The sequence below is a fragment of the Chrysemys picta genome, chromosome 6 (assembly GCF_011386835.1).
Source record: "Chrysemys picta bellii isolate R12L10 chromosome 6, ASM1138683v2, whole genome shotgun sequence".
In the NCBI taxonomy this organism is placed as follows: Eukaryota; Metazoa; Chordata; order Testudines; family Emydidae; genus Chrysemys; species Chrysemys picta.
This window is the reverse complement of record NC_088796.1, coordinates 129,397,330-129,421,015: the sequence shown is the minus strand read 5'-3', so window position 1 is coordinate 129,421,015 and position 23,686 is coordinate 129,397,330. Positions and strand designations below refer to the sequence as shown.

The window sequence follows — 23,686 nt, the reverse complement described above, 5'->3', positions numbered from 1 at the left end:
ATGGCATGGCTTTTGAAGGGGTGTGTGTGTGTGTGTGTGTTTGTTTGGAAGGCACTGTAAGCATATTGGGTATATAGCAGTAGTGTGCATTGTAGCTGTTTACCCTTTGTATTGTTCAACATTAAAGCTGAGATTTTTTAAATATGTCTAAGGGAGTCAGATGTCCAGTATGAAGAGAGAGGAGGCTGCTGGCAGGGTGTTTTCCGTGGGAGCTATGGGGCTCCAGCAGGGTGGATTTGATTTAAATCAAATTGATTTAAATCACTAGTCAGGAAGACTCGATTTAATCATGGATTTCTACCTAAAAGTGCATTCTTGTTGGTTGTTATAACCTTAATTCATATTCTTCACAACTCGGAGATAGATGTAGGTTTCATTTTTAGAAGGTACACACTATACATTTTTAAGCAGTGATTTATTTTGAAAACTTTTCAGATTAGTTTTACAGCTATATCAGAAAATGAATGATTGTTTGGTTATTTCATTTACTAAAGGTAATTGAAGCAGATATTTGAGAGTTCACCTCCCAATGACCTATCTCCAATTCGACAGGTTAATCATTAATATTTGGAGGCTTTTCTTGCCATGCTATATTAGGAGGAGAACATCACCAGACAGACATTTAAATTGTTTTATTTAACTAAAACAACAACATTATGTATTCTGGATATTTTTCTTCAACAGCAAACATATCCTATTTTAACAAAACAAGCATATAAATTTTTGAATTTAGTTAAACATTCAAGTTTTATAAAATCAGGTTTGTTTTTATTAAAATTGTTTTTAACTAAAATAGTTAAATGAAATATTTAAAAAACAAAAATTAAATCAACTATGTCAGCCAGGTCAACATAAGAAACTTAGAATATTGGCTTCTGCAGCTAACTCAGTCGTCTTCACCTTCATTTTCCTGTTTGTTCATAATTTGGAAAAGAAAAACAAGCTTTCCTGCCTTTTCAGGTCCAAAACGATTTTTCAATTTGGAATGAATTAGTCCGAAGGAAGAAAATATTCTTTCTACACCAACAGAAAAAGCTACTGCTGTTAAAAGCTCTGAAGTTTATTTTAGTTGCCATTCTGGAGGGATGATTGCTGGATGTCCATGTCATAGCAAACTTCTCTTTTTCAGCAGTTAAGGTTTGACCCTGGTCCCGAGCACTGAGAATATTTGCAAGAAAATGAGCTGGAGATAGTGCTTGTCCCATTTGTTTTTTTAATGCTGTAATTTAACTCTGTCATTGCATATATCTCTCTTTAAGATCTCACTCAGTTCCTTCCAAATTTCAACAGCGTCAGCAATAAAACAGCTATTTCCCTGCTTTTTGTTCAAGGCTCCAGAAATAGGCTTCAGGGTACTCAGCATGTGTTCAACATTTCTCTGAAGCCCAATGTTGAGAACTTTGGCTGTGACAGAGCCATCTATTTTTTCACTATTTTGTTCACAAACTGTCATCAGATTAGGCCAGTTGTTGATGTAGTGCTCAAAACAGTCCACTACTGAGTTCCATCGCACGTCTTGTGGGAGAGTTAGCTTGGTTCCTCCCACTTTTTTCTGAGCAGCTGCTGCACAGTAGTTGTTACGGAAGTATTTTGCAATTTCAACCACATTAGCCTTTATTTCTGGAACACTGAAGTCTTTGGCTAGGAGGTGCATCAAATGAGCACTGCAACCGCGTGTTATTAGCTTGGGACTCTTCACTCTCTTCTAAATAATTTCTTCTCCTCTTGGATATGTTTGCAGCATTGTCTGTGACCAAGCTGCGTACTAGACATATGAATTTTTTTTTTCACAGTTTGTTATAGCTTTTACTGCTGCTACTTGTCAGTATTCTGCAGTGTGTGCATTTCCTGATCTATCAATTGTTTCTGTAAGGAAGACATTCCCGTCTTCTGTTGTCACACAAGCACATGCAACAGGACTATTGTGGACATTGCTCCACCCATCAAGACTCAGGTTAACAATTTTACGCTCTAGACCTTTTGCCCACTGCTCAATTTCTCTTTCATACACTTTATCCAGCAATTTGCCTGTGACATCTGCTCTGTTGGGTGGACTGTATCCTGGTCTTAATGACTGAACCATGTTAATGAAGTGTGGGTTCTCAGTCCTACGGAAAGGAGAGTTTCTTGCATAAACCAACCAGGCAATTTTTTCATCTTTTTGTAATCTGCTGGTTCTTATCACAAACTTATCTATGGTTGTTTCTGGATGATGGAGATTTTTTTTTCTTTTTGCTACAGGTGATATACTGTGGTCATGTGACATACGTGATGTGACTGAAACACTATCATTGGCAGATAACTCTGAAACTCTAGAAAATGATGGTGATCTTGAAGGTAGATAGTCTTCAGAATCCTGTATGTTGAGGATGGATTCTCCTAAACAAAATAAGTCAATGCAGTTATTTAATTATTATTACCGTACTGCTCATTTAGTATTACCATTGCATTCACTGACACTCAGCACTACTTTAAAGGTGAAATTGTAAAAGGAAGATCTGCCTATTTCAGCTGTTTATTTTTTATCACAACTGCATCTAAAATGCTAGTACCATAGAGTAACAACTATATTTTTTGCTCAAACATGAGAATTCAAGAATAGTCCAGAAGGAAGACAGGCAGTCCTTAAGAAAGAAGCGTGGAATAAAAAAGTTTACCAACCTAAAGATCCTGCATGTTCAGACATGTTCCTTTCATCATCTTCAACGCAGCTTCCTCCTGAGAAGGAACACTTCTCACGATGTTGTTTCATTTGGGCAATCAGGCCTTGCATTTTTGTTGTTGCACTGTTTGCATTTTGCACGCATGCCTGTCTTACCCACAGGTAGAGGAACTTCATTAAAATATTCCCAAACTGTAGGGTTACCATACGTCTGGTTTTTCCCGGACATGTCCGGCTTTTTGATAATCAAACCCCCGGCTGGGGGGAATTGCCCAAAAGCCGAATATGTCTGGGAAAAATACCGGCCGGGCACTTCCTCTCCCGCGGCTGCTGTGCTCCTCCCCTGACTCTTCGGCTCTGTTTAAAGCCAAGCTGCCCAAGCGCTACCGGCTTCGGGCAGCCCCCTTGCCTCCGGACTGAGCCGCCGACCGGGCACTTCTCCTCCCGGGTTCCGGCGGCGCAGGGTCCAGAGGCATGGGGGCTGCCCGAAGCCGGTAGTGCTCAGGCAGCTCGGCGCTTACAGAGCCCAGGAGTTCAGGGAGCACAGCAGCAGCCGGAGCCCCGGCAGGGGAAGTGCCCGGCTGGGGGCGCAGGGTCCAGAGGCATGGGGGCTGCTGGCCTCACGGTTTGCCGGGCAGCCTCCAGACCCTGCGCCCCCGGCTGGGCGCTTCCCCTCCCGGGCTCCAGCTGCGCTGGGGAAGCGCTGGCCAGGGGCGCAGGGTCTGGGGGCTGCCCGGCAAACCGTGAAGCCGGTAGCGCTCGGGCAGCCCTTTCCGCGTGGCTGGGAGGGAGGAGGGGGAATGCGGGGCGCTCAGGGGAGGGGGCGAAGTTAGGGCGGGGACTTTTGGGGAAGGGGCGGAGTTGGGGCAGGGCCGGGGTGGGAAAGGGGCGGGGCCAGGGCCCCGTGGAGTGTCCTCTTTTTTTATTTTTTAAATATGGTAACCCTACCAAACTGGGTCTCTTTTATGGCCTGCTGCCATTATAGGTTTTCTCTTCTAGTGAGAGAATGCTATGGTAGATCTCAAATCAATGAAGGCTACACTCAGAAAGACCTCAAGACTTCTGGAATATGCTGCTCAAACAGTTTCACTTTTAAAAAGAACAGGAGTACTCGTGGCACCTTAGAGACTAACAAATTTATTAGAGCATAAGCTTTCGTGGACTACAGCCCACTTCTTCGGATGCACTTTTATTTCTACTGCCTGTCCCTTCCTTCTCCTTGTCCAGATCTATTCCGCCCCCAACAATCTTCTATTCATTGAACTTTTTGAAACTTTGCACTTTTAGAGAGAGATAAGGGATCGACTCTGTGTACACATTTGCAGAGGGCCAATAGGGTTGAGGTCTGTTATTTCTCACCTCTATATATTATTTATTTATTTAAAAATATTTTTGCTGTTAACGATACAAATCCAGTTTGAAAACTGCAAAACTAAGCATCTTTGATGGTATCTTCTAGACCAGGGGCGGGCAAACGTTTTGGCCGTGTTTCGGAAATTGTACGGAGGGCCGCCCCTTGAAGCTCCCTCCCGGGACTCCTGTCCCATCCAACCCACCCTGTTCCCTTGTTGCCGGCACAGGGGTCCGAGGACAGCAACAGTGGAGTTCGTTGCCCGGAGTGCTTCGCGCCAATAAACATACCGGGGTGGAGAAACAATCAAAGTTTATTTGAGATCTCAAAGTGGTGCAAGGAGACAGGCAAGTCTCAAATCGAGCACACCAGCAAAAACAGTTTCTCTCTTCTTTATACATTTTACAACTAAGCTCCCCCTCCCCTCTCTCCCGAAGGCATGTTTATACATTTAAGCAACTAAATCATTCTAGGGCTATAAATCTAGCTTGTTAGTAACTTCTCCCTAAACAGTTATTTGGTCCTGTTTACCCTTAGTTTATTACCCCTTCCCCAGCTAGAAACATGCAAACCTCATCATTATTGTTTGGTACCTAGTATGAGCAAGGTCGTAATTGCTAACTGGCTATTTACACATTCCAATTCCTGTCCTTGGTTGTTGAGGTCGATTAGAGTTAAACATGGAAGGACAGAGTTTAAACATGGAAGAACTCTGGCTCAGGCAGGCCTAGTAACCCCAACAGTTCCCTCCTTTGAGAATACTCAACAAGCTTTTGGCTGAGTTTTCTCATATTCTGTAGACAAGATACGATTGAGTGCCATGGAGCTGGGGTTCTCAATGAGAGAGAATGCTGGGATTTCTGGGGAACCACCCTCCAGGGTAACCCTGCAGCATGGTGTGGGATTTGGGAGCATACCCAGCAGTTGGGGAGGTTAAACTCTTGAGCAAAGCAAACCTTCAGGGACTCATATGTGTTTGTTCCTTTCCATCCCGCATGTGCCTGGGGGGGGAAACAGGAGTTAACAAGAGGAGTGTCCCTATGGCAAAGAGCACCACTATGGCAGACCCTGGATCTGAACTCATATTGGGCAGGTGATCCTAGGGCCTAACAATCACAATTCCCCAAATACCCACAAAATAACAATTACCAATAGTAAGCAGATTAAAAACAAAAGGGACCAGGCCACCAGGTTAGGCCGGTCCTGTGAAAACAAACACAACCAACGCTCAGAGGTCTCGCGGGGAGTGCGCTGTGACTGTCCAAAGAGATCACAGGGCATTCCCAGCAGACACTATTGTCGTCTGAATAACAGCTTAAGTCCCAGATCGTCGCTGGCAGTCTTCTCTGCAGGCTGGACGGTCCACCGTTCAGGAGCAGGCACTGCTTTCAGACGAGAGTGATGAATCCAGTTCTTGTGTCCCTCAACCTTTGCTGCTGTATGGGAGACCAGCAGGACGGTATGGGGTCCCTTCCACTTCTCTTGGAGAGGCTCGTCCTTCCAGGTCCGGACGAGTATGGAATCGCCTGGCTGCAAGGAGTGGATCAGGGCATCCAGCGGGAGAGGCTGCAAATCTTTGGTATACCTGTGGAGAGAACAGAGAACAGCAGACAGAGAGCACATGTACTGAGATAAGAAGCCACACCCCATTTCCCACTCCTCTGCCAGAACCGGTGTACCATTCATAGGCCATGCCCTTCCAAACATAATCTCGAAGGGACTGAGCCCTAACCTGCCCTTAGGGAGAGCGCGAATGCGGAGCAGAACGAGGGGCAAAGCATCAGGCCACTTAAGGGAAGCCTCTTGGCAAACCTTTGAGAGGTGCCGCTTAAGTGTCTGATTTGTACGCTCCACTACGCCACTGGCCTGCGGTCGCCATGGCGAGTGAAGCTTCCAGGGGATCTGTAGGGCATCCGATATCTTCTGAACGACTTGGGATGTGAAGTGTGTTCCGTTGTCAGATTCCATCCACTGGGGGAGCAATCTGAGCCTTACTCTGTGCCACTCGATATCTTCGGAGTCCAACGAAGTGCAGGAGGCTCACAGTGGCTTTAAGGCAAGAGGTTAGACCCACCGCAGCAATTAACAAGTCATCCACATATTGCAGGAGGAGGACTTTGTCCTCGTTGTCCCACTCCTCCAAGTCTCTAGCCAGGGCCTGGCCGAAAAGGGTGGGGGAATTTTTAAATCCCTGAGCCAGCACTGTCCAGCAAAGCTGCTTTCTAACCCTCCTTTTGTTCTCCCACTCGAAGGAGAAAATCTCCTGAGACTGGAGGTCAACCGGAATCGTGAAGAAAGCATCCTTTAAATCCAGGACTGAAAAATGGGTGTACTGCCCCCCTATAGAGGCCAACAGTGTATATGGATTTGGAACAAGGTGGTGTAGAGTCTTAACCCACTCATTAACTGCCCTCAGGTCCTGGACCAGCCGGTATGTGCCATTGGGCTTTCGTAAAGGCAAGATAGGAGTGTTCCAAGCTGACTGGCATTCTCGAAGTACCCCGCACTTTAGGAACTGGTCTATAGTTTCCTGCAATCCCTCTCTGGCTTCCCTTTTGATCGGATACTGCTTGATTCGCACTGGACCTTTTCCTGGCAAGAGCTGAACAGTAATAGGAGTATGATGGGCTGCCTTTCCTGGGATCCCTGATGCCCATACCAGAGGAAAAACCCGCTTCTCCCACTGACTCCACTCTGGGGCTTGCATGGCTGAGGGCTCAATTGCAAGTGTCATTATCCAGGCATTCTCTGGAGGTAAGGTGAGGCTTATTTCATCTTGGGTGAAATGCAGGGTGGCACCTAAGCGACAAAGCAGATCCCGTCCCAGTAGTGGCGTTGGACAATCGGGGAGGTAAACCAGTCTGTGAGATAGAGTTCTGTTTCCCAAAGCACATTCCGCTGGGGCATATACTGGGCCCTTGGTTCCTTTCCCTGTGGCTCCCACCACAGTGAGGGAATCTGCCACAGGCAGCTGCAGGGGTTGGTTTACAGCAGTTCGTGCAGCTCCAGAGTCTATTAAGAAGTCTATGTCTGAATCTCCCACCCGCATTTTTACTCGGGGTTCCGGGGGCAGGATAGTCCGTCTCCCCTGACACCCCTATTCTTGATCCTCCGCTGCCATCATAGGGGTACCTTCCCTTTCGGGGCACTCATTTTTCCAATGTCCCTCCTTTCGGCATATGGCACACTGGTTGCGACCCAGACGCCTTTCCTGTGAGCCAGGGCGCCCACGCCCACGTCCTCTCATTCCCCGGCTCCTTCCACCTTCCTGAAATCTTCCCCTGCCACCAGCCTGTACTGCTGCAACCATCATTTTCACTTGCCTCTTTTCCTTTTCTCCCTCCCTAAGGCTATAAGCCCTGTTTGCAGTTTCCAAAATCTGTGCCATTATCATGCCCATCAAATCCTCCTTTTTCTGCATTTCCTTTTAATATCAGGGGCGGCACGGCTGGTAAAGATACCCTTTATGATTGCCTCAGTAGCCTGATCATCAGGGTTTGCATTAGTAGTTGCCTGATAGTATCCCGAATACGCTGCAGAAAAGCAACCGGACTCTCTTTTGGCTCCTGTACTAGCTCATACGACTTAGCCCAATTGTTATGTCGGACAGCTGAGTGTTGGAGACCATGTAATAGGAGCTCCTTGTATACAGTGAGACAGGTGAGATCTGCCGGCATGTTGGGATTCCACCGGGGGTCTGCTGTAGGGACCTGAACTGCAGCAACAGGAACGTTTGCTGCATTTGCCTCATGTCTAAGCTGTGCCTCCTCTCGTGCCTTAGACACAACCTGATTACGCTCCACCTCAGACAGCAGGGTCCGCATAAGGACATTACAGTCATCCCAGTCAGGCTTATGGCTAGCCAGACACCCTTCAAAGACCGAGATAAACTTGCTTGGATTCGTAGAGAATTCCCCTGCCTGTGCCTTAAAAGCTGGTAGGTCCACCGAGTTAAAAGGCACATGGGTATAAACCTGCATTGTAGTAGCTGGGCGATTTTCTGTTCCAGGACGGGCTATCCGAGTCTCAGTTATCAATGGATAGAATCCCACCGAGGGGGCAATCTCTGGGACCTGAGGCACCCTATCTTTATACGGTGGGGGTGTTGGAGCCGAAGGGGACACCGACTCTGCCATTACAACTGGGGGAGGGTTCTGAGGACTAACAATAGTTACTACCGAACCTGTCGGAGTCAAATTACACTTTTGCAAAAGATCTGATCTATCTCTTAACAACATAAACAACTGTACATACATATGTTCATTCCATTTACCCGTACGCTGACAAAACAAAAGCAATTGAAGGATCGTATTATAATTAAGTGATCCCTCCGGTGGCCACCTTTCCTGGTCCTCTAGCTGATATTGAGGCCAGTCTACTGTACAGAATCTTTTTAATTTACTTTTAATCAACGGATCCGATCCAAACACTTTCCAGTTCACCAGAATGCATTCTAAGGGCGTACACCTTGCCCTGCCTGCAGTACTTTGTCCCTGCCCCATACTCTAGGGAGACACTGGGCGTCCCCAGGTCAAAACAGGTAAAGTCCCCACTGGACTGTTCCTACCTTATCCAAGGGTCCGGTTCTGCACCGTCGCCCGCAGCTGCTTCTCCACTACTCGAACGCGTTGCACCGTTGTGCCCTCCGGGGTCGACAAAATCACGTCTCCGCCGAGGCCCCCGATGAAGTCACCGGTGCGCGCTGGGCGTCGGTCGTCGCCGTAATCCGTCGGCCGCCGAGAGGGGTCCGGGCAAGGCTAAATTTCAGCCTCGAGCCCACCCAGGGACGCCAAGACTGTTGCCGGCACAGGGGCCCGAGGACAGCAACAGTGGGGTTCGGTACCCGGAGTGCTTCGCACCAATAAACATACCGGGGTGGAGAAACAATCAAAGTTTATTTGAGATCTCAAAGTGGTGCAAGGAGACAGGCAAGTCTCAAATCGAGCACACCAGCAAAAACAGTTTCTCTCTTCTTTATACATTTTACAACTAAGCCCCCCCTCTCTCCCCCTCTTTACCACCCCCCCTCTACTCCCCCTCCCCTCTCTCCCGAAGGCATGTTTATACATTTAAGCAACTAAATCATTCTAGGGCTATAAATCTAGCTTGTTAGTAACTTCTCCCTAAACAGTTATTTGGTCCTGTTTACCCTTAGTTTATTACCCCTTCCCCAGCTAGAAACATGCAAACCTCATCATTATTGTTTGGTACCTAGTATGAGCAAGGTCGTAATTGCTAACTGGCTATTTACACATTCCAATTCCTGTCCTTGGTTGTTAAGGTCGATTAGAGTTAAACATGGAAGAACTGGCTCAGGCAGGCATAGTAACCCCAACACCCTGACGGCCCCCATGGACCCCTGCCCCATCCACCCCCCCATTCCCTGTCCCCTGACTGCCCCTGGAACCCCTGCCCCTGACTGCCCCCCGCTCCCTGTTCCCTGACCGCCCCCAGAACCTCCACCCCTGACTGGCCCCTGCCACCCCATCCAACCCTCCCTCTCCTTCCTGACTGCCCCCCGGGACCTCTGCCCCCATTCAACCCCCCTGTTCCCCGCCCTCTGACCGCCCCAACCCCTACCACCTCCCGGCCCTCTAACCACCACCCCCCAAACTCCCCTGCCCTCTATCCACCCCCCCCGCTCCATGCCCCCTTACCACGCTGCCTGGAGCATTGGTGGCTGGCAGCGTTACAGCCGCGCTGTGCAGCACAAAGCACTGGGTCAGGCCGGGCTCTGCAGCTGTGCTGCCGCAGAGCTCGCAGCCCCAGAGCATTGTGCCAGCGGCGGGGCGAGCTGAGGCTGCGGGGGAGGGGAAACAGCAGGGGAGGGGCCGGGGGCAGGCTCCCGGGGCAGGAGCTCAGGGGCTGGGCAGGACGGTCCCGCGGGCCTGATGTGGCCCACGGGCCGTAGTTTGCCCACCTCTGTTCTACACTGAGCACTGAGTCCCATTGAGTAGATTGAAAGATTAACCTAAATAATCTATACAAAAGCCCCTGGAACCCCATAAGATTGGGTCCCCAATCCATGAACTATTGGAACTCATTTACAAACATTCTTAAACATGACCTGAATACACCGTCTCATACTATAGAATTTATAATCCCTATTCCATGAGGAGATATCTTTGAGCTATAATGTATCTTAATTCAAACTATCTTTAGATAGGTTTTTTTCCTCAAAAAGCATTTTATAAAAAAAAATCCGATTTAAATTAAAAAAATCTGGTTGTTTCTTTTATTTAAAAAAAAATAAAAATCATTGATTTTTATCCACCCTGGGCTCTAGAATTTACTTCCTGCACTTAGTCTGAAATAGCCCAGATTTGGTAACCTGAAAGGCACGCTGCAGAGGATGGATAAGGCTTTTGGGGAGGGCTGAGGGTCTACTTCCCACAATGATGGAGTAGAAAGGAGTGTTTTTGTATTGCAGGTGGCTGTCAGGTGGAGTTCCTGCAGGAGCCATTGTTTCAGTGCCGCTGGGACTACGTTGCAGTATTAATTGTGCATTCAGGCATCTGGAGCCTTTTATAGATGTCTTTTTATTATTTAAATCCAAATAAAAAAATTCCCAGTCACTGCAACGGCAATTGGGTGTTCAGTTCCCTTAGCTGCTTTGAAAATCTCAGTTTGAGAGGTTTACTGAAAATGTCACTCACAAAATAAGTGTTTAAGTGATTCTTCTGTAACAGAGCTGGAAGGAAGTGAGTACAGATGGAGTTGATAAAAAATACCCTGAGGAGCACCACTGCCCTTTCTTGCTTTGAGTGCAATGGATACTGTAACATGGGAAGAAAGCTGCAGTTCTCACCCCTTCTTCTGATGTGCGTGCTTCTTAATGAATGATTATCAGACATTTTTATTAAACAGCTGCTGTGTTGTTATAGAGTCCAACAGATCAGTTGGTGGTTTATAACTATGTGTTCTAGGCTGCTAGAAAACCTTCTGCTATAGTGTTTACAGCCATCTATCTATCCCACCCACCCACCCCTCCCAGAATCCTAGAACTATCGGGCTGGAAGGGACCCCTGTCTGTAACATGCCTATAACATCTGTCATTTGTTACCCCTTTCTAAATGGAATCTCAGTCTAATTTTTGGTGGGGTGGTTTTGTAGGTTTGTTAACTAGGAATTGTGGGAGGCATGGGTCAAAGAGGCTTTGGGGAGGAAATGAAGGAGAGTCTGAGCGCTGGTGCTTGGGTGTTTGAAAGACACCCCCCAGGGCAGGTATCTGGACTGGGAGTTGTATGGAAGTGTCGAGAGATCACGGTGAGGCATCAGAGTACAGACTCTCAGCTCCCCACCAACCCTGTCTAGTCTTCCATACGTCAGCTCCCTTGTACACACCTGCTTCCATCGTACATTTCAGTGCGCCCCGGTCCTGAGGCAGGGCAGGGCCTTGTTCTAGTGTAGAGGTGCCAGTCCTGTTTTGTTCAGGAGTTGTAGCATGCAGGGACTACTGCCAGGGTGGGCCCCCACCCCGTGCATAGGGGATAGCAGTGTGGGCAGCTGCATGGCCCCTGGTGCGCCCGGGTTCCTATTTCTTCTCCCTCCTCCTTCCTGTGTTCTCTCATATAGCACACCCTGCCCTCCATTTCTCCAGCCTCCTTCTGCAGATCTGTTGTCCCCACCCTGCAGTTACCCTGCCTCCCCTTCCCCATACTCTTACCTCCACAGCTCATCTTGCCTGCTTTTATATGCCTCCCCCCCCCCACACACACCCCCAGGAGTTCTCCCCCACTTCTCCACTAAAGGAGTCCCCAGTCACACTCAAACTTGGAATCTCCTGGGGGTGGCCAGCTGGCCTGCCCCCCCTCCCTATGCCCCCAATCCAAGGACAGGAAATCTCGTGGGAAGGGATCGCTGCCCTCTCCTCCCGGTGGGACCAGAGCCTGGCAGGTACATCCCCTGGCAGAGCTCTGGCCCGTACTGATCAGGGTTCTGGCACTGAGGATTCCAGGCCATCAATGGACCTGGATTGTCCATAGAACCCGCCAGCCCAGTGCTGGTCCAGAGTCCAGGATTTCGACGGGGAGGAAGGCCATGGAGGAGATTTTGGTTCCTGGCCTTGAGACGGAGACGAACAGCGAGCCCCCTCCTCTTGATTCCCCAACGAGCAAAATTTGGGGGAGGCGTACCTGCCAGCCCTCCACAGGACAGTGGGAGGGAAGGGCGAGAAATGGCCGCCTGGCCCTCCCGCAGGAGACATCAAGGGTCCGTTCTCCTAATGTTGTTTGGGTGGCCAAACACACATGATCGTGTGGCAGAGTGAAAGAAGCTGTGGGTATTGGGGAAGGGGGGTGGGACCTCTGGCGGGGGGGGGGGGGGCACGACTGCATGGAGGGGCAATGCTGGGGGTGTAGTTGCTGGGGAGGAAGGGGGGAAATTAGTGGGAAGGATGTGTGAGGTTAATGGAGCTGTGCCGTGGTGGGAGGAGATGGATCTTTGTAGGGCACGTGTGGCACAGGAGGGGAGGTATTTCTGCAGGGACCTATGCACATGGGGAGCTTGGGAGCACTATCTGGAGCCATGCAGATGCCAGGGGAGCAACTGGAGTTGTGCTAACGATGGTGGGAATGTTGACGCGGGCTCTGTGGGTATTGGGGAGCAGTGGGAAGAATCCCAGTTGTGGGGGAAGTGGAGCAGTGTTGGGGTAGGGGAGCTGGCGAGTTCGGAGCAGGTGGAAAGGGGTCTTTTGAGGGCAGGGTTGCTGTGGGGAGTCAGAGCTGAGGCTGGTTCCCTCGAGTTGGGAGTGTCTCTGAGCTGTGTGTGAGCGTCAGAGCTAAGGGGGAACTGGAGTTTTGTGGGGGTTGGAAGTGGTGGGGAGGAGAACCGTGAGGGGAGTCAGCTGTGAGGAGTGTGGGGAGGATGAGATCCGGTTTGAGGGGGAGGAATTCAGATGTCTGGGGGACTATAGGGAGAGGCAAGGGGGAAGTGGAGGGATCATGTGTGAGAATTGCAGGCCTTTTCAGGAACATGATGGGGAAAGTGGGACTTTGGGGGTGTGTGGGGGGAACTAGCCCTGTATCCAACACCTACCATCCTGCATCCAGACTACCGGCAACAGACCCACTGGCTGGGCAGGCTGTTTGTACAGACCCTCAGCCCCATGCATTTGGTCTCCACGTGGATCTGATCGGATTTCCTTCTGGCTGTCCCAGTCTGACAAGCCTGTGGCGGCCAGTCACATTGGGGCTCTCTCTGCTAAAGCACAGGAGTTTTGACACCAGGAAAAAGCCATCTCTGAGTTCTGGGCTTGTTGACTGAAAAGTGCAGCTAATTGTTTGGCTACAATCACGGTTCGGTCTTAAAAAAATGTTCAAGAGACCAAATAACTGAATGTAGCCAAATTCATTGTCTAAAGGCAAAGCAATACAGTATGAAAAGGGGACATACGAACCCTTCTTCCAGGAAGCAGTTCTTGTCTCGCAGCGTGTTCCCCTTACACCAAAGGTATGCTTCAAAGATCTGCATTTCAGCGATTTGTAGTATGACTTTACAAGTTACACAGCTCTCTGTATGTCACTAAATCCAGCCCACTGGTTGTAACAGTTCCTTAACTTCTTGTTCTGGGCTGTACTTTTCTTTGCTCTGTTTTGCATACTACATTCCAAACCAGTTGGGTGGAATGGTACTTGTACTAGGACCGAGAACAAATGTACTTTGATTTTGACAAATTTTGTATTTGCTAGTGCCAAAGTTGACTTCAGCTTTGCAAAGCATTGTGGGATACTTAGCACGCGTGAACAAGAGTAAGCATACTACCATTCAACTGTAAAGCTTTGTGCTAACATTTAGATAGACTAGAACGCGCAATACGTATTAGTATGGTGTGCAGTACGTATAAGTATACATATTAGCTAACAGGCTGTTGGCTGCATGTCTGAGGGGAGATTCAGGATAGGCAGGGGCAGCATAACCAGTGGATCCCCTAAGCTTCACAAGGTGCTTGGACCCAGTGGTGTAGAGCCCCGGAGCCACAAAGTACCAGGAACAGGGAAAGCTGTAAAATGTAGATGCTCCACATGGTCTCTGCTTCTTGCAGTCTCCAGCCAGCCTTTGTGAGTCAACTCCCCACTTCAGTGCGGCTTCCTCTGCACCTCAGACCCCTTATCTTGATTCCTGCTCCCCTTCCCACTTTTGCCTCCCTCTGCACCTTCTAAAATTCACAGGACCTGCGGTAGCCCTTGCTAGCGCAGCAGGAGCAATGAGGCTGGTATGAACTCTGCTGCGATCTGCAGGAGCTCCTGCGCACTGGGAGGCCAGTCTGGGTCTGGGAGCAGAACCAAGGTCTGGTAATAGGGCAGCCTGGGAAGATGAGTAGATAACTTGAGAGAGCCATTGTAAATCCCAATTTGCTCACCATAGGATTGCAGATGAGTTGCTCTGAGATAATTTTCCACAATTTACAAGTAGCTCATTTTGGCAACTCTTTTTGATGCATTAGTTCGTGTCAAGCCCCTGCTATGCACAGTTACATGTGTTATGAAAAGTCAGTACAAACCACAAAACACAGGATTTTACTAAACAAATATGTCAGTTCTCAACAGTTCTTTAGCTGAGTGGAGTTTATCGTATCTTGCAAGCTTGCCAATTAATCACCTTCCTGCCAGTTGGAAAATAAAGCTTTCTTGAAAATGTTCATGAGGTCTTTATTCTTTTTTTTCTCCCCTTCACATTCCTTTTATCACATAGCAATGCTGGACTGAAAAACTCGCTGTTCGACTCCACCGCTGCCATGGGTAGCAAGGAGCTCCTGGAGAAAGATGGCACTGAAAACCGTAGTAAAGATCTCAGCAATGGCACCGACAGCAATTTGGAAGCAGCCAGGAGGCTGGCTAAGCGCCTCTACCAACTGGACCGATTCAAGCGCTCTGATGTGGCAAAGCACCTGGGTAAAAAGTATGTGTCGACACACGGCTTTTCATGAACTGTCATTCGTATGGTCGATTCTGCACAATAATAAGAGCAGCTTGAAGTTTGATTTTTAATAATAAACGTTTTGGTTTTTTTTTTTAAGCAATGAGTTCAGCAAACTTGTGGCTGAAGAATACCTGAAGTTTTTTGATTTCACGGGTATGACGCTGGATCACTCCCTCAGGTATGTGCTCATGTCCAAACCTCATATTCTTTTCACGTTGTCTCGATAGATATATTTCAGAGTAGCAGCCGTGTTAGTCTGTATCCGCAAAAAGAACAGGAGTACTTGTGGCACCTTAAAATTTGTTAGTCTCTAAGGTGCCACAAGTACTCCTGTTCTTTTTTCAATAGATATAATTATCCCTAGAGAATCTAAGGAATTGAAGATGGAGTCCAAGGGGAGGTTAATTCCCATTCTTTCAGTTTGCAGTTTGAGTGTATAAGAACATAAGAACTGCCATCCCGGCTCAGACCAATGGTCCATCTAACCCGGTATCCTGTCTCTGACAGTACCAGACAAGTAGCAGACAAGTCTTGTCTCCGACACTACTAGAGCTTCAGAGGGAGTGTACAGAACAAGGCAGTTGGAGTGATCCACCTCTGTCTTCCCCTCCTGGCTTCTGGCAGTCAGAGGTTTAGGGACACCTGCAGCAGGAGTTGCATCTCTGACTATATTGGCTAATAGCCATAAATTTACCTAGTTCTTTTTTGAACCCATTTATACTTTGGCCATCACAACATCTCATGGCAATGAGTTCCGCAGGTTAATTGTATGCTAGAGTACTTCCTCTTGTTTGTATTAAACCTGCTGTTTGTATTAAACCAATAATTTCATTGGATGACCCTAGTTTTTGTGTTATACGAAGGGGTAAATAATATTATCTAGGGCTGTCAATTAATTGCAGTTAACTCATGCGATTAACTCAAAAAAATTAATTGTGATTAATCGCACTTATAACAATAGAATACCAATTACAATTTATTAAATATTTTGGATGATTTTCTACATTTTCAATATTGATGTCAGTTACAACACAGAATAGAAAGTGCACAGTGTTCACTTTCTATTATGATTTTTATTACAAATATATGCACTGTAAAATGATGAACAAAAGAATAGTATTTTTCAGTTCACCTCATGCAAGTACTGAAGTGTAACTTCCAAATGCAGATTTTTTTTGTTACATAACTGCACTCAAAACCAAAACAGTATAAAACTTTAGAGCCTACACGTCCACTCAGTCCTACTTATTCTGCCAATTGCTACGACAAAAAGTTTGTTTACATTAACGGGAGATACTGCTGCTTGCTTCTTATTTACAATGTCACCTGAAAGCGAGAACAGGCGTTCGCATGGCACTCTTGTAGCCGGCTTTGCAAGGTATTTATATGCCAGATATGCTAAACATTCGTATGCCCCTTCATGCTTCGGCCACCATTCCAGAAGACATACTTCCATGCCGATGATGCACGTTAAAAAATGAGTCAATTAAATTGGTGACTGTCCTCCTTGGGGGGAGAATTGTATGTCTCCTGCTCTGTTTTACCCACATTCTGCATATATTTCATGTTGTTATAGCAGTCTCGGATGATGACCCAGCACATGTTCGTTTTAAGAACACTTTCACTGCAGATTTGACAAAATGCAAAGAAGGTACTGATGTGAGATTTCTAAAAATAGCTACAGCACTTAACCAAAGGTTTAAGAATCCGAAGTGCCATCCAAAATCTGAGAGGGACGAGGTGTGGAGCATGCCTTCAGAAGTCTTAAAGAGCAACACTCTGATGTGGAAACTACAGAACCCAAACCACCAAAAAAGAAAATCAAGCTTCTGCTGGTGGCATCTGACTCAGATGATGAAAATGAACATGTCAGTCTGTACTGCTTTGGAGCGTAGAACCCATCATCAGCATGGAGGAATGGTGGTTGAATCATGAAGGGACATATGAATCTTTAGCGCATCTGGCATGTAAATATCTTGCAACGCCGGCTACAACAGTGCCATGTGAACGCCTGTTCTCACTTTCAGGTGACATTGTAAACAAGAAGCAGGCAGCATTATCTCCTGCAAATTGTAACCAACCTTGTTTGTCTGAGTGATTGTCTGACCAAGGACTGAGTGGACTTCTAGGCTCTAAAGTTTTACATTGTTTTATTTTTGAATGCAGTTTTTTTATACATAATTCTACATTTGTAAGTCAACTTTCATGATAAAGAGATTGCACTACAGTACTTGTATTAGATGAATTGAAAAATATTTTTGTTTGGTTTTTTTACAGTGCAAATATTTGTACTAAAAATAAATATAAAGTGAGCACTGTACACTTTGTATTCTGTGTTGTAATTGAAATCAATATATTTGAAAATGTAGAAAACCTCCAAAAATATTTAAAATAAATGGTATTCTATTGTTGTTTAACAGCGCGATTAATCACGATTAATTTTTGTAATCGCTTGACAGCCCTAATATTATCATAACATTATTAAAGAAACTAGAAATTGGTGACATTCCCTGGAAGGAAACACTTCTGTTCAATTGTTAAAATTATTGATGTGACATTACCCAGGGTGCAATCTGGACTGCTGAACAGCTGTGTCCCATCCATTCTCCAACTTGGGGTGCCTTTTACACTGCTTTGCTGTGAGAGCAACCACTTTGTTGCGGAGGGCAACAAAAATGATTAGGGGTCTGGAGCATATAACTTATGAGGAGAGGCTGAGAGAACTGGGATTGTTTAGTCTCCAGAAGAGAAGAATGAGGGGGGATTTGATAGCAGCCTTCAACTACCTGAAGGGGGGTTCCAAAGAGGATGGAGCTCGGCTGTTCTCAGTGGTGGCAGATGACAGAACAAGGAGCAATGGTCTCAAGTTGCGGTGGGGGAAGTCCAGGTTGGATATCAGGAAAAACTATTTCACTAGGAGGGTGGTGAAACACTGGAATGCGTTACCTAGGGAGGTGGTGGAGTCTCCTTCCTTGGAGGTTTTTAAGGCCCGGCTTGACAAAGCCCTGGCTGGGATGATTTAGCTGGGAATTGGTCCTGCTTTGAGCAGGGGGTTGGACTAGATGACCTCTTGAGGTCCCTTCCAACTCTGATATTCTATGATTCTATGACTCCTGGTCTGCTCTCACCCACCCTCCAGCATGTAAATTACTCCCAGCTATACCATATGAGTGGTATGGGCAGCCACTCTTACACTGCACGGCAACACCAGCCAATTCCCAGCCCCAGACTTTCCCCAGAAATGTGCGTCTTGTACTGCCCAGCTCCCTCCTGGACAACACAAGCTCATATAAAGGCCGTCATTTTATTAATAGAAAATGATATGCACAGATCCTGTTATCTCACATGGAGTTTCCCAAACACTGCAGTCCAAGCATACACTGGCTTTAGATAAAACAATAAAACAAGTTTATTAACTACAAAAAGATAAATTTTCAATGGTTACAAGTAATGAGGCATAAAAGTCAGAGTTGGTTACAAGAAAATAAAAATAAACGCTACTAATACCTAACTTAACAAGTTAGAGTGAATTCAAAGCAAAGGTCTCTCTCACCATGTTTTAGCAGTCTTACTGGCTGAATTCCGTTCTGCCAGGATCCCTCCCCAGTCCAGTGATCCGTCCTTTGTCCTTCAAGTGTTGTCAATGCCGTGAGTAGAGATGAAAGGAGAAATTTGGGGCCTCTGTTCCCCATTCTTGCACCTTTTCCTCTTCTTTGAGAATTATCTCCAGCTGGGGGTCAGGAGACAGAAAGTTTGTGGGGACGGGAACCTCCAGCTGTTTCTTTGCCAAGATGTAAATTTCTTGTTCATACCCTTTTTCCTGCCAAAAGAATGGCCACTTAACCAGGTGCAGGTCCATTTGATTTAATTAACACCTGGTTGTCACCAGTTTGCCTTTTATCTCTGAGGAACTGGTTTGTTTCTGCTTTTCTAAACTTAAAACATGTCTCAGGAATGTTATACAATAGACATGTATAACTTTGCATACAATGCTACCACACATATTTCACCAGGACAATAATGATCAGCAAATTATGAGTTCTTCTTCGAGTGATTGCTCCTGTGTATTCCACAGTAGGTGTGCGTGCTCGCCATGTGCACCAGTGCCGGAAGTTTTTCCCTTAGCAGTACCTGTACTGGGGGAGCACCACTGTGACCCCTGGAGTGGTATATCGTGCTATAAGGGGAACTAGGGGCTCCCCCCACCCTCAGTTCCTTCTTGCCGCCAGTGAAGGTAGTCAGAACTTTTGTTCTTCAGCTCTGCTGTAACCCTTCTTCTCGACTGTAGTGGTAGCGTTGTACATTGTTCTTCAGTCGTTAGAGCGGGCTCAGGGCAGGCCCTGTGCCCCAGGCTTCAAGTCGTGCGACTCCTGTCGCTGCTCTATGCCCAGGAGCAACCCTCACGCTGACTGTCTTCACTGACTGGGTGAGACTCACACAAGCGACCGTTGCAAGATCTGTAGGTCGTTCAAGCCAAGAACCAAGAAGGAGAGAGACTTCAGACTTCGAGCTCTCCTGATGGAGTCGGCACTGACTCCAACGCCCATGCGCAGATTGGACTCGGCCACCGCGTCGTCGGTATGTAGCGAGGCCCCTTCGACTAGTCGGTGCTGTTCTCCCTCCAAAAAGCAAGGGAAGGGCTCGGCCTCGCAACGCTGCCACGATAAGGACAAGGGGGAGGCTGGTCCCGCGCTGGGCAGCCCTTGATCCCGCCAGGGCTCTAAGGCTCCGACTCGTGTGGAGCGGAGCAGCCCGGTACCATCGACCCAGGCATCCCCACCGGTACAGATGCTGTCAACACCAGAGGTGGTGTAGGCTGCGAAGGACATTATGTTCCTGCCCGTCCCGAGCTCGCAATCGGGTATGGGCCCTAGGTCGCGGGGCAAGCCCCCTTTGGGTGCCCACCAGACCTCTCCGAGCAGCCGCAGTTCCCTCTCTGAAGATCGATCCCCGCACCGCTCTTCGGACAGCTCCCGGCCACCGTCGACGCCGTCCAGACCGTCAGGGCTGCTGTCGGGACAGGAGTTGCGGAGACCCTCCATGACCCCTGCCAGCGAGCGGAGGCACCGAGGAAGGCACCGGGAACGCTTACCTGCTAGACGTGGGTATCGAAGCCGCTCTCGACGGGACAGACGTCGCCGCTCCCGGTCCAGCTCCCGCTCGTCGAGACGCCACGCCGGAGACTCCCCTTGGGGTACCTCGGCGTCAAGGCACTGGGCTTCGCGTCGCCGCCATGCGTACCAAAGCAGTTCGTCGCGTGAGTACTGTTCGTTGTCGTCGAGATCCCGGTCTCGAGGGAGATGACGCTACAGACGCCGCTCCTGCTGCTCCCGCGGCACCCGCGGCACCGAACTTTCTTCGGCGGCCGGGGCACGCGTCCACCCACCCGTAGCACATGCCATCCTGCCGGAGCACATATTGCCATCCTGTGCTCAGCCAAATCAATGGCAAGGGACTCTGTGGCAAGGACAGTGGTGCCAATGGGCACCGTGGCCATCGGTGCCATCCCAAGTGGAGGCCCGTTCGGTCGCCGGAGTGTCCCAGGCTCCATCGGCCTCCTCCGGCCGCCCCCGAGACAAATCAGCGGGCCACGAGTCGGCAGACACGCGCCGGGACTCTGATCTCGGTATTGACATCCTGGCACCGACTGAGGTGCCCGGCTCCATATGGGCCATCTCCCCGGTAACGGACAATATCATAGCGGCGCCTTTGCCTTCACCTTCGGTCCCGCAGGAGGACTTCAAGGCACACCAGGACCTGTTAAAGTGGGTGACTTCCAACCTACAGCTGCAGGCCGAGGAGATGAAGGGTCCGTCCGAGTCCCTCTTTAATGTCCTGTCTCCCTCGGCACTGGGTTGCGTGGCCCTGCCTCTGCACCAGGATATTGCCAACATTTCAAACTCCCTGTGGCAAACTCCCGCCTCCTTGGCCCCAATCTCGAAAAAGGCCGAGAGAAAATACTTTGTGCCGGCGAAGGACCATGAATACCTGTATTCACACCCGACACCCAACTCGCTTGTCGTGGAATCGGTAAACCACAGAGAGCGTCAGGGCCAGCCCACGCCCATCCCAAAAAATAAAGACACCAGGAGACTGTACTCCTTTGGCAGAAAATTTTATTCGTCGGCTAGTTTCCAGCTTCGCGTAGCCAACCACCAGGCCTTACTGAGCAGGTACGACTTCAACCTGTGGGAGTCCCTGCCTAAATTTGAGCCCCTCCTCCCGGACCGGGACAGGAAGGTCTTCAAGGCCCTGGTGGAAGAGGGGTCGGCGGCGGTGGCAAAAGCGGCCTGCAAGCAACGTCCGATGCAGCGGACACGGCGGCCTGCTCGATGGCTTCCGCGATCACCATGCACAGGGCGTCATGGCTCTTGTTGTCCGGGCTGTCGACGGAGGCACAATTGCTGATGCAGGACCTCCCGTTCGATGGCAAGGCACTCTTCGTGGGCCTGACGGACATCAGGCTGCATGGGATGAAGGAACCACCTTGCAGAACTTGGGCCTCTATGTCCCCCTGGCTAAGGACAAGCCAAATCTGTTCCGGCGGCTCAACCTGCGAGGAGCAGATATGAGCCCCTGTACAAAAGGCCCGAAGACCAGAAGCTTCTGTCTCAGAGGTAGTCCTGCTCTGCCCCACAGCCCGGTCCCTCTAAGGGCAACAGGCAAAGGAAGAGGCGGTTTTGACTATCTGCAGGGGGACACTGGGCCTGTTGCCAGGGAGACCCCCCTGATTAATAAAGTTTGTGTTCTGCAACCGATTGCCTTCCTCATGGCGTGGTCCCACATTACTTCAGACCAATGGGTCCTCAGTACTGTCTCCAAGGGCTACATGTTGCAGTTCAGCTCACTCCCGCCAAATCACCCGCCATCCACGATGGCCCTGGGGGATCCGGAACATGTCCGCCTCCTGCGTCAGGAGGTGGACTGGTTGCTCCACCTAGGGGGGTGGAAAGGGTACCGGTTCAGTTCCAGGGCAAAGGGTTCTATTCCCGGTACTTCCTGATCCTGAAGGCCTATTCTGGACCTGTGCGACCTGAACAGGTTTCTAACCCGTTCCAAGTTCCGCATGGTGTCCCTGGCCTCTATTATCCCCTCCCTGGACCCGGGGGACTGGTACGCGGCCCTGGATGTCCAGGACGCGTACTTTCATGTCCATATTTTCGAGGGACACAGATGTTTCCTCCGATTCATGGTGGGGATGGACCATTACCAATTCACAGTCCTCCCCTTTGGCCTATCCACGGCTCCCAGGGTCTTCACGAAATGTATGTCGGTGGTAGCGGCCTACCTCAGGCGGGAAGGTGTACAAATCTTCCCTTACCTGGACGACTGGCTCCTCAAGGGGGAGTCTCGTTTCGAGGTGGAGTCCTATATAGAGCTGCTCCTCTCGACATGTGCCGATCTAGGCCTGGTCATGAACGAGACCAAATCGACATTAGTGCCCGTTCAGCACATAGAGTTCATTGGGGCCCTGCTGGACTCCTCCAGGGCCACATCCTCTCTCCCCCTGGACAGGTTCGAGACCCTAAGAGGTCTCATCGCCTTGGTCACAGCCTTCCCGTGGCGAGGGCGTGTCTTCAGATTCTGGGACACATGGCGGCGTGCACTTACGTGGTCTGCCATGCCAGGCTCCGTATGAGGCTCCTCCAATTATGGCAGGCCTCCCAATTCTCCCAGGCTTGGGACGGTCTGGACAAGGTTCTCACGGTCCCGTCCCCAATACTCGCTTCCCTCCTATGGTGGTCCTGCCCGAGCAATATGTTGCAAGGGATTCCCTTCAGGGAGGCCAACCCGTCCATAGACCTGATGTCCGACGCTTCAGACCTGGCCTGGGGAGCCCACATGGGGGACATGCAAACCCAGGGAACGTGGTCGGCCCCGGACTTGCCCCTTCACATAAACGTCAAGGAGCTCAGGGCTGTTTGGTTGGCGTGCGTGGCGTTTCTCACGCACCTCCGCGGCAAGGTGGTCAGAGTCCTCACGGACAACACCGCCGCCATGTACTATATCAACAGGCAAGGCGGGACTCGCTCCCTAGCCCTCTGCCGAGAAGCCCTAAACCTATGGGAGTTCTACATAGCCCACGATATCTCCCTGAGGGCGGCTCACCTCCTGGGCGTCCGCAATACGCAGGCGGACCACCTCAGCAGGGTCTTCTCCCCCGAGTATGAGTGGTCGCTCCACTCGGAAGTTGCTCACCGGCTCTTCCAAGAGTGGGGAGCTCCCCAGATCGACCTGTTTGCAAATTGTCAGAACCGGCATTGCCCCCGGTTCTGCTCTAGGGGAGGGGTGGGGGGAAGGCGCGATCTCAGACGCATTCCTCCTGAGCTGGTCAGGCCAGTTCCTCTATGCCTTTTCCCCGTTGCCCCTCCTCGCCAAGGTCCTTCAGAAGGTGAAAGCGGACAGGGCGAGAGTCATTCTCATAGCCCCAGTGTAGGCCCACCAGCACTGGTACGGGACCCTCCTACGCCTCTTAGCGGCCCCCCCGAGGGCACTGCCGCTCCGGCCGGACCTCCTCTCCCAGGACGGGGGCGCGCCTCCTCCATCCCAATCTGTCCGTGTGTCACCTGACAGCATGGTTGCTCCATGGCTGAATGAGGAGGAGAATCGGTGTTTGGAGCAGGTAAGGCGAGTCCTCCTGGAAAGCAGGAAGCCGTCCACGTGTAGGATGTACGTGGCGAAGTGGTCCAGGTTCGCCAGGTGGGCGAGTGAGCAGGGAGTGTCCCCTTCTGCCGCACCTCTCCAGTTTATCC

At 49.5% G+C, this 23,686-nt stretch overlaps 1 protein-coding gene and 1 long non-coding RNA gene across 12 annotated transcripts in view; one reads left to right on the top strand and one right to left on the bottom strand.

The window, feature by feature from the left end:
* The window catches only part of PSD3 (pleckstrin and Sec7 domain containing 3), a 148,868-nt gene that overhangs the window by 51,325 nt on the left and 73,857 nt on the right, over nucleotides 1–23,686 (top strand). For all 11 annotated transcript variants that reach the window (XM_065549840.1, XM_065549837.1, XM_065549836.1 and 8 more), the window contains 2 exons: nucleotides 14,706–14,912; nucleotides 15,031–15,111. In XM_065549840.1, the coding sequence (XP_065405912.1) occupies nucleotides 14,706–14,912; nucleotides 15,031–15,111 (288 nt within the window). The remainder of the gene's footprint in view (nucleotides 1–14,705; nucleotides 14,913–15,030; nucleotides 15,112–23,686) is intronic.
* LOC135972310 (uncharacterized) lies at nucleotides 4,309–9,808 on the bottom strand. The gene is made up of 2 exons (XR_010588733.1): nucleotides 9,671–9,808; nucleotides 4,309–8,864 (listed from the first exon to the last, which is right to left on the bottom strand). It is a non-coding gene; the product is annotated as an uncharacterized LOC135972310 (long non-coding RNA).